Source organism: Larimichthys crocea, chromosome XII (assembly GCF_000972845.2).
Source record: "Larimichthys crocea isolate SSNF chromosome XII, L_crocea_2.0, whole genome shotgun sequence".
Lineage (NCBI taxonomy): Eukaryota > Metazoa > Chordata > Actinopteri > Sciaenidae > Larimichthys > Larimichthys crocea.
Genome location: NC_040022.1, coordinates 23,027,998 through 23,045,364, shown reverse-complemented (window position 1 = coordinate 23,045,364; position 17,367 = coordinate 23,027,998). Strand labels below are relative to the sequence as shown.

General features: G+C 40.7%; 1 protein-coding gene across 2 annotated transcripts in view; it reads right to left on the bottom strand.

The window, feature by feature from the left end:
• The window catches only part of prkcab (protein kinase C, alpha, b), a 100,349-nt gene that overhangs the window by 17,395 nt on the left and 65,587 nt on the right, over positions 1–17,367 (bottom strand). For both annotated transcript variants that reach the window (XM_027285046.1, XM_027285045.1), the window contains exons 4-8: positions 13,774–13,885; positions 11,178–11,306; positions 1,937–2,093; positions 1,686–1,820; positions 241–334 (exon numbers count right to left, since the gene is read on the bottom strand). In XM_027285046.1, coding sequence (XP_027140847.1) covers positions 241–334; positions 1,686–1,820; positions 1,937–2,093; positions 11,178–11,306; positions 13,774–13,885 — 627 coding nt within the window. The remainder of the gene's footprint in view (positions 1–240; positions 335–1,685; positions 1,821–1,936; positions 2,094–11,177; positions 11,307–13,773; positions 13,886–17,367) is intronic.

Below are 17,367 nucleotides of genomic sequence, written 5' to 3'. Positions count from 1 at the left end.
TATAGATGGGATTTCCCTTTGGAACAAAGCGCATTTACTTTTTAATGCCAGGAGAAAGTGATCTCCCTCTCCAGCACATAGGGTGAAAAGCACAAGCTGGGAACAGGGATGAGGTTACCATGGTTACAGGAGAGAGGAACACATTTTGTCGAAGTGCGTGACAAAGAAAGCCTACTTACGCTTTTATGAAAATGTTACAAATTCACAACCCTGAGTCGAGACCTCCCTGTCCATCCTCACCTCAAACTTTTGACGGAGCTCCAGGTTGACGTCGTCCACCTCCGGGATGGGAACGTTGTAATACTCTCCCTCCTCCTGGTTCAGCAGCTTGTACCTAGGAGAAAGAGAGAGAGAAAAAAAGATGGACTTTACTTTCCTTCAATCCATCAACTATACATCTCTCCTTCTGTCCACCTACACAGCATTAAACTTTACATCTCTTTGAGTGTTTGCAGGCCCGCCAACAGTGCCAACTTGACTCTACTTCCTCTCTAATGTACACATCCTCTCAAACACTTGTCTAATGACCTGGAACATACAACACCACATGAAGACAAACACGCATAGACGCACTGTTTCCGAGCTGCTGATGCCAACACCTGGAGCTTCTGACTGCGCTCAAAGCAGCAGTCAATCAGGCTGGGTTTAGGCTATGTGTCTGCAGGTATGCTGACTTTAACGTCTCCGTGAGTGTGTGTTTATCAGTATGAGACAAAGCAGGGCGACAAAGACTAGAGGGGGCAAGGAAATGACGCCAGCAGGTGCTACTAGTGTTTACGTCTGTTTTATGGACAATGTGCTGCTGTTTGAGTGACGCTGGTTGTGGCAAGTATCAAGTTATCAAGTTAGCTTTTGAAAACCATGACTTAATTTCAGTACGTGTTTGTTAAAAACCTATTTTGCAAGTTTAAAGGACTAGCTGTTTCAAAGAGTTTGACCTTCAAACCTTTAAGAGCTGTCACATAGAATGACAACAAATCAATTCACAGTACTTTTTATTTCATGTTCTGCATTAAATTATGTTATATAATTTTTCTTTAGTATCCTTCATTATATTTTTTTTTACATTAGCTGTGGTTCAGGAGGTAGAGCGGGTCGTCTACTAATCAGTGATCAGCGGTTCGATCACCGACTCCTCCAGTCTGCATGTCGATACTGAGCCATTTGTGCGTAAATGTCTATGAATGATTAGCTCCCAAACTGATTAACCTTACATGGCAGCCAATACCATCAGTACTCACGCACAGATCTCAATCTCACTGCGACTTTCCTGATTAAATAAAATTCACATCAGGCTCACTTATTAAATTCTACTAACAAGAAAATTTCGATTGTTTCTAGAACTCAAGGGACCTCTGTGTAGGATTTAGAAGCACAAAAACAGCCTGTCAAGTAGTAGATATAAAACATCATTCTAAGGTAACAAAACCAACAATTTTCAGGTGATAATACGCTAATGAAAACATTGTTCTGCATATTATATTCCATTTGTGTCATATGCTGGAAATAGAGCCCACACACTGGACCTTTGTCTCCTTTAATTTTTTTCATCACTACACTTTTCATGTACTTTAAGTACAGGAAAAGTATAAATGCAGCATGAAATGTACGTAAATCTGGATATTACGACTTCCTCACACCAGCTGAGGTTTCAGAGAGTCTGGATATAAATAGAAGTGACTGACCATCCACAGTTGGGAGCTTTGATCAGCTCGGACACTCCGAACGACATGGAGCCCATGAAGTCGTTCCGGGTGGTTCGGTCCCAGTCCCACACCTCGATGGACAGACGGCGGTCCTTATCTGATGCTTTCAGCTTACTGAATATGTACACAAAGCAGCAATATGTGACGACAGCGTTTCCTGGATTGTTAAGAACTATTATAATATTATAACAAACAGACACTAAGACACAGCAGTAGACACACAGACTCACAAGGTGAAGGATTCGTTCCAGCAGGGGTTAAGAGAGGAGCGGATGGTCCTGGTCTTCTGTTTGGTCTCATTCTTTGGGTCGGGGGTGAGCTTGAGTTTTACATAGGGGTCTGATAAACCATTTGGATCCATTGGAATCAGGTTCCTGGCTTCACCCACTGGAAAAAGGGAAGAGAGACAGAGAGAGAAATATAACCTTGTGTATGTATTTCGAGACACAATCCAGTCAAGAAGTCACTCTGAGGCTGGACAGCTCAGAGATCTGAGCTTCAGTCTCTCTGTACTATATATGTGGACTATGGACTAATCTTACACAAGTTGACTTCTGAACCTCATACTGGCAAAAAAGATGCCTGCGAATAATATTTGGAACTAAAAACATACTTCAGATGGTCGGCAGGATGGCCCTGTACCAAGCAGCAATATTTTTTCTCTTGTACAAATCAAAATGTGTCTGTAGCAGACAGTATTTTGCAGATACTTGCCAGATTTATTAAATAAATACAGTGCAACATTTGAAAAGTTTAATTAATTAAAACTATCAGCAGAGATTCAGGAGCAGGACCACAGCTCAACCATCCCTCTGCAACCCTCCCACCCCATTTCTTTCTTCTTCTTCCTGAGGTCCGTCATGTCCGGGTGTGATGATGGATCAAAGCTTCCCAACAACACAGCAACAGACCAGAGAAGTATAGAAGTATAAACGTGTTCAAGCATCACTGACATTCATTTTGTGGTCTTCGCTGGTGAAATAATGAATAAAGAAATGTTTTTTTAACCCTTACAAACTGTTTATATTGAATGCCTTCACAGTCCGAGAAAAATTTCAAGAAAATTTTTGAACTACTATATATATTTTTATATATATATATATATATATTATAGTTATGATAAATCTATGATTTAGATAGCATGAGAGGAAAAATAAACATCTATATCACACTATATCATGTCCTATTTTACCTAAAACATGAAAACATAACAGTCAAAAAAAAGTTTTGTATGTTTCTCAAAGTAAGGCATTAATAAAACTTTAGTTTTGGTATCATGCCAAAACTGGAATGAATGAATGAATGAATGAATGGATGGATGGATAGATAGATAATAAAGCTCCACCATTCACCTCAAATGAGTTTACTGTTACATGGAAAACAAACTCGTGCATAGACTGATCCTTAGTTATGCTGCTATAGGCCTAGACTGCAGGGGGACTTCCCATGATGCACTGAGCTCTCTCTTCCTCTCCCCCTCTCCATGTGTCACACTTATGTCGAATTAATGCATGTCACTAAGATTGCTTCTTCCCCAGAGTTTTTCTGCTTTCTCGTCTCACAGGGATGGTATCTATCTATCTATCTATCTATCTATCTATCTATCTATCTATCTATCTATCTATCTATCTATCTATCTATCTATCTATCTATCTATCTATCTATAGATAGTGTTTCTATCCTCTGTTACTCAGCTAATGGCTCATCAAATCAGAAACCACATGCTCTGATAACAGGTGCTGCAAAGCAAAACAAAGTCTCAAAATTCCCTCTAAGTTGACAGTGTGAAACAACACCAACTGGAATCTGACACTGGTGGGTGTGGGGCCGTAGGCGAACGTTAAATCAACAAAAACAAGAAATACTACTCGCCTAAGAGTCTGTCTCACACGTTCTGCTGTAAAACAAGTGAAAGGCAGGTGATAACAAACTCGACTCTCCTCGGTGGAGGCAGTGAGTAGATTTCTTGTAGTGTACTCTCATGCACATGGTTCGATAATAGGTGAGCAGATAATGTGAGGGAGGTGTGACGCTTCCCTGTGTAATAACTGACTGACTGAAGTGGGAAAAAAAAAGGAGAGCTGTTACATAGCAACAGGAGTAGGGGGACGGGGTGGCGTGAGCATGCCACCTTCACCATGGCGACAACATCTACTGTAAGTGGCCAATGGGCCGACTCCAGCACTGCCCCACTTAGCAACATCATGTGAACACACACAACAAATGACAGCTAAAAGACAGGAAAGAAACAAAGTAAGAACAGAGAAAGAGAGAGGATAAATATTTCTGACAGTAAAGTCAGTAACACAAGACAAACTACAACAGACGGACAGCAGAAACAGGATCACACCGATTCTCTAAAACGGTGTTTACCAGCTTCAGCCTCCCCACTCTGCATATTTAAATGTAATCAGACACAGTGTGGGGAGAAAAAAGGGCTGTAATCTGAGTCTTTCAGAGAGTCAGTGTGAACTTTAACACGAGAATGTATTTGCTGAGATTCTTCATTAAAACTGCAGTCATGTATTTTCACTCCGAAGCATAAATATTCCAGGGCTGAATACAAAACGTACACAAATCATGTGTCATTTAGAGTCACTGCAGCTCATTTAGTGAGATTTAATCAGATTTATTTGACATTTAGCTGTTTGTCGTCGCTGGATGTGACAGTGATGCTTGAGAAATCAGTTTAAAATAATTATCAGACAGAAACAAAGATAAATTAAACCTTGTGTTTAGTAGATTAGAAGTTAGAAACTACTTGTCGATTAACTGATTATCAACATAAAATAAACAGAAGTCATCCTGATCAATCAATTCATTGTCATTTTTATAGCTAAAAGATGGCAAACATTACCTTATTCTAGTCTTCTGTTTTGGACTTAAAATATTTTCACTGTTTTCTGACATTTTACACACCCGATCAGGCAGGATTAGCTGCTGAACTCAGATCAGATTAATCAATGATATAAATAATTGTTAGTTTTTTTCAGGTCTGTACAAAAGCGCTGGTTAGCTCAGTAGGTAGAGTGTGTGCCCCATGTATACGAAGACTCTGCCTCTCTCGCCTTCCTGTCACTCTTCAGCTGTCTCTATCCAATAAGCCCAAAAACTTCTAAATCTTAAAAAAACAAAACAAAAAAAAAACTATTTGAGTGAGATTAACCCTCGTGTTGTCCTGGGGTTAAAATGACCCCAGGACAACGCACGGGTTAAAGATGTAATACAGAATTGACAATTTATAATATATGCTTTAAATAACAGTCAAACCAGCCACAGCTGCCATTTTTTTCTTTTTACTGTAAATATATTACTGTTTTTATATCATAAAGTTAACAACAAAATGGTAAAATCATAATATTTCTTGTGAACTTTACATTTTTTCATGTTCTAACAGGTTCATGCAGTAGAGGGCAGCGCAGGTCTCTCACCCTGACAGAAAAAGTCGGAAGCTTTTACTTTGTTCACGAATGTGTTGCTTCAGCCTCATAGTTCACTCCTTATCTAGTACAAATTCTCAGCTACAGTAATCCCCCTCCCTGTCTCTTTCTGTCTCTTTCTGTCTCTCGCTCATCCACAAACCCACACACACACACACTTACTGTTACACAAATTCACACACACACATTAAAATAAAAAAATAAAAAAATAAAAATAAGGACGAGGAGCAGAAGGAAAATCTCAGCATCCCACGTTCTCATCTAAATCCTGGCTGTGGCAGCGTTAAAAGGCATCAGTCACTTCCATGGCAACGCTGCCGCCAAACAACGCTGAAGCAACTTCTACAAGTGTGTAAACAGACTAATGAGGCAAACACACATGCAGCTAAACAAACAGAGAAACAGACGAGGATGCAGAGAAGTGTGCGCGTGCAAGTTAAATAATGCATTTTACTAAACGTACACACACAAAGAAACATCATCATCAGCAGTGATCAAGGACTATCTCTGCTGTCTGTTGTTGCTTAGATACAACAAGAGCTGCTTGCCTTCTGTATCCTCCCCTCCCTTCACTCCTTATGAGGTAGTTACTAATAAAATTAGAGTGTGTGTGTTTTGTCTTTATCACTTGTTTGGGATGAAACAGACACGATACAGACAGAAAGGGCAGATAGTATGTCTGTTAGACTTAGTATTGTTTATGCATCATAGAAGCAGCAAAACTATCAGCATGCATCCTGCAAGTACCACGAAAAACACAAGGAGGAAATGCAGTGACGTTTTTAGATCCTTTGAATGCCAAAGTTTGATTTCTTTTTTTCTCTCCGTAATAAATATAAAATAATGTCTGTGTTGTGTGAGAGTGTTGTTCCCTGGATTTAATGCTACCAGAAAAACTAAAGACAATGTCTTCATCTCCCACCGAACAATTGTTCTTTGAAAGTGTAACAGACTGAAGATAAAACGCATCCACCCTAATATTATCTTCTGTATCTGAACTGTATGTCTGCTTAATAAAAATATGCCACAGCTAAAAATGACATCTCATTTAGATCCCAGGGCGGGTGCTTGCAGGGCTGCGGTGGGCCGACAGTGTAATCTCCCAGAAAAGGCTTTGAAATTCAAATGCGGTGTTGCATAACAATGCCATGTGCAACCAATGAATGCCTGATAATCTGGGGGAAAGCTGCACGGCCAAACGGGAGCTGGATGGATCCCCACAGTGCACTGCCAGGGATCTGAACGTGGCCGTCACACACACACACACACACAGCGGAGGGAAAAAGAAGAACTAAAATGACCTTAACATTTCTATTTCTGTGTGTGGTTGAAATATTTTCAGATCCATCTCAGAGCATACAGGTATGTAGTAGTGTTGTTGATCTATTCAGGTCCAAATCTCGACACTTATGGGCTGGATTCTAATTGATTATAAGTCAATGTAGCATCAAAATGATTTAAAATCATTTTTTTTTAATGGTAGACAAGTTATGCAATGTTGCTTTAATATCACATATTACAGCATTTATTAGTACGGCAGGCCTGATGGTGCTATGAGTTGTGTCACTGTGGGAATTTTTATTTTTATTTCTGTTCAACCGTGCTTTTAAACCTGAGGCGAGCATGTCAGCAGGAGGAAATCTCACCCTGAATAAACCGCTGTGTGCTCACTTTGGCCCGATCCTCAGATGCCCTGTGTGTTTGTACCTATCTCAGCACATCATGGAGGGACATTTGCATGTTTACCTTTCCTTAAAACTTGTGAATAAACTTAAGCTCCTGCCGTCAGGTTATTTATGTCACTTTTGCTTGAAGACACGTCAATCAGGGAGCGGGGTAAGAGAGGGATGAAGGAGGAGGTGACAAACATTTCAAAGAAGAGGTAGAGGGAGGTGGAGAATGACGAGATAGAAAGCTGAAAAAGAGAGAAGGAAAGACATATGTTGATGTCTTTTTTGAGGATGCAAAGAAAGGACATGATTGAATGGACAGCAGCTCCGCAGGTAGAGAGGGAAAAGGGATGACGAGAGCAAGGGAAGACCTGCTGAGGTCTCGAAGGAACAGGCAGGAGAAGATAACAGGAAATGTCAATATTAGAGGAAGGGATGGAGAGGAGAGATAGAGGGAGAAAAAGAGAGGGGAGGAGGTTTATGGGGATAACGGGAGATGTGTCTGTTTTCTTCGCTGGAAAGATTTAATCAAGTTCACATCAGTGCGGTGAACCACAAAGGCCCGCCACTTGTCTGCGGGAGCCAGAGGGGTGCCGGAGAACAAGCTGAGGCTTCACTGTTCAGACTGCTGCCATTAGAGAGGAACGAAAACTCAAAGCATAACACTGCAGAACATGAACTTCCTCTCCCTCCTCTCCCTCCTCTGTTGTCCTCAGGATCTTTACCTTTGTTTCTCTTTCTTCCTCACATAAGCTGTCAATCACAGTCCATGCTTTGGCTCAACTGGTCCATGATTCTGTCAAATTATTTTACCTCTGCCTTTCTTTCTTTTTAATCTACTCTGAAGCTTTCTGAACTTATTTCACATATTTTTCTAAAAGATGTGAAAGAATTGAGTTTTTCTGGAAAATGTGCACATTCTTGCTGAATATTTTGCCCATTCGATCCTATTAGTTTCAAACACTATACGGGTCTTTTCATAAAATATCTTTTATCTCTATCTCTATCACAGGTTCTACGTACATTTTCCCGTTTTATATTTATGATGTATATTATATGTCTTACTATGTTCATTGTCATGCACCAAAACAAACCTGATTCTGATATTAAAGACAAGATACTTAAAGCTGCACTAATCAATCAAGTGATGATCACATACATAATCACCACATGACTCTCCAGTCCACTTCAGCTCTATGGAGCATTTTAGCATCTTTCAGCTTGTTCACAGTCCAAAGTCCTTTTCTGTTTTTTCATTCATTTTTTGTCATTGTAAATTTAATATTTTGAGTTTTTGTCATGCCACTGAGAAGGGATTCTCAGTGTTTTTCCTGTCATTTTCTTCTCCCCTTGTGTTTCTGTCTGTCTTGCTGTTTCTCTGTATGAGTGTCACTAGGCATGGCCTCCCACTCTGCCTGATAATTCAGTCTTCCCAGTGCTACCTATGCTACGGCCAATACTAGTGGTGTTGCTTTGCCTGTGGAAACTGCCTAACTCTGCTCTCATTGTGACTTAGGAGTACCTCACCACCACTCACCTGCCATGTCCAGCTCAATTACAAACCTACCCTGCACCACCCTGGCACCCAGCAATTTGAAGATATCACCTTCAGGTTCTGGAAAACTGTGATGCAATTTTAACAGTTTTGGCTAAATGACGCATTGACTAATTGGAAAAATACTTGTTGCAGCTCTGATAATAAAACTTGAGCAGCCGTGTGAAGAGAGAAAACAGACGCAGAAGTCCAAAGGATGTGTTTTTTTTCTAAATATCAGGCGCCACATATGCTGCAGAGCATACTGCCGTACGTTTCCTTGAAGTTGACACAGTGCAAAGTGACAGCAACACTTTTATAAACACTGGAACACTGGTGGGTGTTTTGGTGTGTGTATAAAATCAAGGACAACACGAAGGGTAGGGGAGGAGAGAGAAAGCACATCGATTCAACATGGCAACAGCCGTCTCTCCTACTCTCTCCATGAATGTGAGCCCGTTCAGTTTCAGTTGCGTCCATTCAGCCTAATCTGAAACGACTGAGGTAACCATGTCAACGAGACCACCGCTGTCATCGCTGCTAATATCCTTACTCGTTCTTGCTGATGGTGGTCGTCACATCACGGATCTCTCGTTCAGCGGTAAAGCCAGACAAAAGAGCTGGATGTTGTGTACAGCAGGGCAAATAAAGAAAGACCACAACATAATAAAGTGAAAAGCAGTTCAAGCAGAGCGAACAAATGATGCTGTGAATAAAACTTCTCCTTTTGTAGGAGGACCATAAACAAACAAACAACATTTTTATTAATGCAATATATTTCCAAATCAGAATGTTCCTGCTGTAGCTGGAGGTTATTCCTGTCTGATCCCTGCAGAGTTAAAAACACTTTATTGGCCTCAGCACTCATATTCCCTGACCACCTCTGTCTCGCCATGTTTGTGTGTGTGACAGAGAGAGAAGTGACCCAGCAGTCATTTCTCTCCTTGCCAAAGGGGTTTTAACACCGGCGAGTCGTCCACTCCAGGTGCTGCTCTTGACTGACAGGATAATTTGGAGGTGTTGAGAACGCACACACGTGGAGGCAGTCATGGCTTCATTTATTTTTTTTTTTTTGCTGACACAGATGCATACTGTTTTTTATTTATTTTTATTTTTTTTTAGAGGTCTTTATGAGTACAAGACGTTTGAGGTATGTCTCTACTTGTGGCCCATGTTGCTGCAACTTCACTGTTGACCTCATTTATGTTTTAAGATTCAAGGTTGCGTTCTGCTTTTTGCACATTACAGCCATTTTCTGGCTGAGTTGGCTGACATATATCACACAGAAATAAATTACTGATTTGGTTCTTTTAATTTTGTTTGCACCTTTTGACTTTTACAGCTGTTTCTCATATTAGCAAAATGTGTAGCATCAGTCAGACCTGAAACCTGCGACCAAAACTGTTGTCTGAACCAGGCTGTAAACATTTTTATTTCGGCTGTGAAGTTTTTTTACATGGGGGCTCGTTCTGTAGGCAGCCTTAAGTGGACATTCGAGGAATTACAGTTTTTAGCACTTCTGCATTGGCTTCATTTCCCAGGTGTTACCAATGATACAGGCTCTGTCCCATTCAGGTCAAACAGAGTCATGGTGCTGCTGGAAAGTCTCTGCTATGATAAATGGAACTGAACCTTAATTAATATCATTGGAAACACCTGTGCTGACCCTACTGTTTCATGTCAAAATGGCTGCTGTGAAAAAGGTCTATTCCAATAGTTGCCGCGACGTCAAAACTGCCTCATGGCCCAGTTCTGTTCCTCTGGGATTGGTGGATCTGGGCAGGCTGCAGGCAGACATATCGGCACTGCCAGGTAAAAAACACTTTCTATATATGAAATGAGCATACTCTCCTCTGTCTACAGTCAGCATTTAAATTCTTTAAATTGACCAACGAAAAGATGTTTTGTTACATCATGTATGATTGCGCCTGTAGATCGAAGCCAATCAGCAAAGACTCTTAGTGATGAAGGTGTAACCAAAGTTTTTACTGTGAAGAAAATGACCCAACAAAAAAAAAGTGGCTTTTACAGCAGAGTTTGGTTTGACAGTCTGTCCACAGTAGGGTAACTGGGAAACGACCAAACCAGGCACGTCTGCATCACGTTGTAGCTGCGACGCTGTTTTGATCAACTTCAAACTCCTGGTGGAGTAGAGACAGTGGTTCTGCTTCACCGCAGCGATACAATTTGTTCAATTTGACTACCAAAACAGAAAAATTGTATCTTAACGACAGACGATAGAACGTTATATTACCTGTTCGGTGTCAGGTTTGTCCACTTCGATGGACGCAGACTGAGAGGACACCCATCAAACCCTTTCTTTCATTTTTTATATGTAACAACACTGATCATATGTTTTGTTGTTGCAGAACGATGATCAGCTTCAGTAGCAGTAGCAGTATTTAGGCTGCTAATAGTTAATAGGCATCTAATTTTATGCTATTAAACAGTATTTGAATTACCGCAGGTGAAATCAGAGGCACTGTTTTCACCCAAAAGAGGTCGGAGGCATGATGTAAAGGTGCTGGTTGAGACTGCATGCTCACACATTGTCCTTCAGCATCCTTTCAGTGTCCCCTGAGTGAATGAGTGAGTGACCACATGAGCCAAGTGTCTGTCTTCAGGCACATTTTTCTTCAGGCACATTTTTCTGAATAGCTCATTAACTCAAGACTAAACCACACAGTAGCTGAAAGATATGAATATGAATAAAGCCAGGGAGGTCTGAAAATCAACCACTCACAGTCACATCAGGGAGCCTCTTGCCTACGTCAGCCTCAAGTGCAGCACAGCACCAAATGATACCCTAACTAAGAATAAGACCAACCTGTGACGTGTAGCCTGTCCAAGTTGACCTCGATCTTGAGGAAGAGGCGACCCCGGCGCTCCGTGTGGTCCGTACCACAAAGACTTGGGACGTTGACCACACACTGCTTGTGGACGTTCATGTCGCAGGCTAGAAACAGAAAACAGAGGGGAGTGGTGAACATTCAGTGAAATGTACGTGCGTCATACATATGAAGGGAGTGAGGTCGATTGCACATTACAGTGAATTTAAAACCTTTGATACACTTTTGTGCAGAAAATGCCTCTGAAGAAGAGAGTTGGTGCGACATGATGTGGTGGATCAAAGAAACTTAAATCAACCTTTATTCTACAGATATTTCAATGACAGCAGAGAAAATGTGAGTGTAGAACAGCTCTGCTGAATTATTAGAGTGTAGATGGATAAAAGCAATACAAACTTGCTTCCTGCTTCCAGATCATTTACAGCACACTGTGCAGGTAACTTTTAAGATCTCAAATCTTAAAAAAACGTGTGTTTAAAAAAATGTAAATATGGATGAAATAAAAGGTATTGGCTAAAATGGAAACAAAAGGAAACCAAACTGGAGCAGGGAGGAACTTTTGCTGCTGCTGCTAGTGGAGGAAGAACACGAGAAAAGTCGTACTGTATAATCAGGGTTATTTAGTGCAGACAATAAAGACGTGGAAAGTAACTACAAACAAAATCAATTGCAGCTTTATTCATTCTTGCAGCCTTCAGGAAAACAGTAAATAAAAAAAATATACAGGTTTTGAAGCAGCTGCAGGGTAATATGACCCTATTTTGAATTAGACACATCCCTTCAGACAACATATTATTCATCATGACCGATGGTTTCAGTCTCAGAAGGTGTTTGCTCACCTCTCTGTTTCTGTACTGCAGCCAGCTTACCAACCTAACAGACCTCTGTGCCTCTGGAGAGCTTTTTTTGTTTTTTAAGGTTTCTCAGTAGGAGTCCAAGATTTCAGCAGTTTGATAAAGACCTCCCTCTGGTTGTAAATCTTTTGGAGGCTTTCCACTCACAACAACAACATACTGAAGGAAAGTCAATGCCTATCCAGTGATTTCACTTTTCAGACTACCAGGACAGAGTCTGTTTTAGACCCACAAACAGATGCAAAGCTGCACACCCAATGTCCATCCATTCTCTGTGCTGCTTATCCTTATCAGGGTCACGGCAAAAGGCCCTGGAAAAGTCGCCAGAGATTTAATTTAGGCAATCTAGACTGCAAGGGTTAACTACATGTCTTTGGACTGTGGGAAGAAGCCGGAGTACCTGGAGGGACATGGAAAAAACATGCAAATACTACACAGCCCTAACAAGGGACCTGCATCACAGTGCTGCTGTTCTTTTTGTGACAATTCAGTACAAAAAGTACAATTTTAGATAATTAAAAGCTGTAATCAAAAGAAGCACTACTTATGTAGCACTTAAACATCAATAAATAATCACTATATTAACTTAGAGATAATCACTGTAAGCAGATGAGATCACCATCCAGCCCACTGGGTTGGATATTGTAGAAAAGTATGATAGAAAAATGAAGGCAGTTATGTTACTTTATTGTTAGTAGAGTTACTTTATATGGGCATTAGTGGAAGCAGTGAAATGACAAGGGAAAAGTGATTTATAGGTCCTCAGTAAAGAACAAGAGCGTCGATAAACATTATTGCTTAAATTTACTGGAATGAGAAAGAGGCTAATTAGCTTTCAAATCTAAAATGTATTTATTATTTCCCTCTCTCTCTCTCCATCTCTCTTTCTCTCTCTCACGCACACAAACTTCGACAAAGCCAAACAAATGAGAGACCAGAGGGGAGAGAGGACATTTGTTCCCTCTCGTTTCCTTCTCCGTCCCTCTCTGCCCTCTAACTTTCTCTCTAACCTCCTCCTCCTTTAATCCACTCTCTAGTTTCTGTCCTCTTCCATCCAACCATCCATCTCTCCCGCTCTCTTTTCTCCCCCTTCCTCCCCTCCGCTCGACAGGCTTGTCAGGCTGACATGCTGGGAGGAGACAGGAGAGACGAGAGACGGGGGAAGCGGCTCGTAATGGCGATGGCCTCCCCGCATCAATTTGTTCTGGTGTGCTCCCATTACCATCTGCGATGAGGCTGCCACCAGAGACCCACAGATGGATGGACAGAGAAAGGGGAGGAGGGTGATAGATGGAGATGATGTGGAGGCACAGGGGAGGTACAGTGAAGCCAGGAGGGACACGGCTGACACAATGTAAAGGGAAATGATGCAGAGGAAAGTGAGGGGGAAAGATGTGTGGGAGTAAAGAGGGAAGAAAGAAAAGAAGTGGGAGGAAAAGGAGAATTAAAAAGAGAAAAATACAGGGCAGGTTGGGGTCACACATGCAAAGGAAAGAAGGGAAGAGTTAATAGATGAGTGTGGGTGGAAAGAATGGGAGCGCAGGAACGACTCAGCAGGGTGGGACAGTGAATTCTGCCTGGGCTGCAGATGTGAGTGTAGTACAGTACCAGTCTATTCCCATCTGTTCTCATTAGGGCCGACTGTACTGCGGGATGGAAACCAGCACAGCAGATTTTACACAGGTGCACACGCACACACACACAGATAATGTGTACTTACTGTCACATTTCATCCCTTGGTGGATGAGGCCGTACAGCAGCGAACCACAGTGGTCACAGAAGGTGGGACTGCCGTACGTGTGGATCTTGAACTTGTGCTTGCTTCTGGGGTCCTGAGCAAAAAAACAAACAAACAAACAGAGAATTTTTTTTTTAAACTTAAATATCTTTACTGACATTTTCAGAAAGAACAGTTGAGGCTGATGAGAATGTTGCTTTGTATAATTTGATTTAATGATGATATACCAGTTAAGAGAACATTGAATTAATCACAGTTCATCCTGAGATTAGTCTGAATCTGTAAAAGAAATTTGTACATTTTCGGAAAACTATAACTTTAATAACTTACAGTAGTTTTCTGTTTTTTAACATTGTCTACAAAACAATGTGAAACTACGGGAATTATCTGTAAATTAACAACCAAACAATTGACAATTATTTCTCATTTCATTATTATTTATACAGTATTTTTCTGTTTTGCTAAACTACATACAAATTTAAGTAAAACAACAATAATTATCTATTGGTATCATCATTTTATTGAAGGTATTTAATAATTCAAAAACTGTTTCTCTGCAAAACATCACAGAAAAATTAGTTTTACAGTTTTTGTTTGGCAGCCGCTGCTACCAATGATTAACCGCTTTTTTATGTTTTTACAGTGTACTTGTTGAGATATTTTAGTAAAAGCCAAAAATGTTGGTGCTAGAGGAGAAGTCAGGAGGTCATCAAAGCCATTAGGATTCATCATGTGTCTGTATGAAATTTAAAGGCAATCCATCCAGTAAGTTGTTGTGACATTTCAGGACAAAGTGGCGACTAAAAAAAGATTTTCCATCATAAGTGAAGTCAAAATAGCCAGTTTCCTTTATAATATCAGATATGCATCAATTCATTGGTGTTGTTCCAGAAATTTGAGAAAAAGTTTCCAAAACAAAATCAGAATTTTCTAAAAATAGGCGATTGTTTCTACAGCAAGGTGAGAAGCTTTTACTCCTGCAGGTGAAGTCCACAGTGTGCCTCTTCAGATTTTTACTTGAACATGCAATAAATAAAACAGAAATATAAATCATTTTCCTCTTGAGGCCACAAAGCCCTCAGATAAAGATTAGAAGTCATAGTTTGCAGGTAAGAGGCTGTAACATTATAAAAAAGTTAAAATCATCCCCTCAGAGCCTTTGCAACATTTCTGTTCGAGAGAATCTAAATGGACCAAACAACATCTGTTCATCACTCTGCTGCTTAATGTCTGATTTTCTCTGTCTCATCAACACACTAAACAGCACTTCACTTTAATTTGTATGTACGAAGAAGAGTTTTATCTGAATGATTTGCGAATCACACAATGAATAATCTGCATCATATCATCGGTGGTCGACGCTGACGCAAAAAAAGAAAGAAAGAAAGATCCAAATGGAAAGGAAATGTCAGGCCGTAATCAGTGCGTGGGAATGTGTAAGGTTCGAGTGTTTTCGTGCTTGGTGTCAGTTCTCTCCATCTTGTCATCCTGGAAACCTTCCCAGCATCCTCCCCGTTTCAGTCTTCAAATGTTATTAAGGCACAGATACACACTGTACAGTGATCGTGTCATGCCAGGAGCAGCGTAACTGAGCAACTGTTTATCTTGCCTGAACATCTGGCACAGAGGCTGAGTAAAAAAATGAGCTAATGAGCAATTTGGGGATTGATGCTCTGATAGGTGTCCAAGAAAGTGAACAAAAACTGGATAACTTTGTAAAAAAATTTGAATATTTTCTGCAACATGTATGGTTATACAACTTGCATGGCCAGGTTTCCTTTGTTGGAAATCGATTCATATATTCTTCATTCAGTATTGTGATAGATGAGGTTAGCTAATTTCTACAATCACCACAAAACAAACATAGCTGTAATTAAAGCCCTGCAAATGAGGGTGGGTAAACCCCCACCAGCGTCGCCCCCATCACGCTGAAATGTGTCAGAATGGCTGCATGTGTAATTATACAGGCCACTGACTGAGTAAGTGGGCCCACATCGTTTAAAAAGTGCCCCCACCCCCCCACAAACACAAACATGTTAAATCAAGCAAAAAAGACGGGACAACAGAGGAAGGAAGAGATTGAGATGGCAACACAGAGACGTCAAGGGGAAAAGTGTTTATGAAAGAGGAGTCATTGAGTGGTTAGGGTGTGATTGGGAGTGGAGTGAGTCAGTGGCGTGAGGGTCCCGGAAAAGTCTAATTAGCATGTTCTCCTTTTGGTTAGCTCGTTTATTTTTAATCTGTTCCTCTGGCCTTTGCTGGAGGATTTTCTTGAGAAAAACAACAACAAAACAAAACAAAACAAAGACAAAACAGATGGCGTTGTGGTCATGCCCCTCGTGTCCTGAGTCTGCTCTCCTGGGTCTCCATCCAACTTTCCAATTGTGGCAACATTGAATGTATCAAAAGAGAGCGAACAACATACACCAGGGACTCAGGTAGCAACAGAGGAGATACTATCTTCCCTTTAAAGTCTCTGGATAGCGAGCCCATGGACGTTTCTCACTTTTATAGCAAGCCTTCTCATCTCCTGTTTTTTTTTTTTCTTTTACGCTGTGTCATCGTCTCTTTGTCTGTGCTCCCCCGCCCACTCCTGGGAGCCATGGGTAAAAATGAAAATGGCTGGGTTTCCAGTCACAGTCATCCTGGGCTTTCGACTCAGTGCAACCCATTGTACAAAGAGGCTGGGTGTGAAGACGTAATCTGTTCAGTCCTCTTTCATGCATGCGTGCATTTATTCCACCCTTTAGGCCATTTTAGAGCTTTGTGTTGGTGCAAAAAGCCGGAAAAGCGCAGATGCACATTATAACCAAAACTGCTCAGACACACAAATAAACACTCACACAAAAAAACTCTCCATCTGATCTCATCCGACCCTAAATGATCTCTCTCCTCCCCTCTCTCTAAAAGCCTCAATATTTTATGATATACAAAAACAACAACAGAAAGCGCAACCACAAAAGTTATACTGTCAAACCATTTGTGAAACAAAGTTATTTATTGTCAGGAGTTAGGATTAATAATACAACAATAAGAGCTGAGGTAAATTACAAGAGAAACAGAGCGTGATGCTGTTAAAAACAACAAAATAAATATAAAACCAAAAGATTCCTCTATTAAAATCAGATTTTTAACTACATAAACGAAATCAAGAGGAAAGAAAAAAACTCACTATCCAACTATTATCTAACAACCAAAAACACAAAATATGTGTGTGTGTGTGTGTGAAAAATCAGAAAATCAACTAGACCTGGCTCAGTCCCCAGGTAGTAAACAAAATACCTCAGCCAAAACCAAGTTAGTACAGTTAGTAACATGCACAATTAATACACAAGTATAACAAAGAGAAGCACGTTCAAGACAGAACCCATCCACCATGACTTGAGCTGTTAGGTGACTTAGTTCCTCATATTGGATGGTGCAGATTGGAGGGTCGAACCGGGTGCCGCTCCAATCAGGATCATCAGACTCTTGGACAAAAAAAGATTGTCGAGTGCTCCGCTTTACTCAAACTGTATGTGAATTCATTAGGGTTTCAAGAAACCCAACATAAAGGCTGCGAGTCGAGCCAGTTCC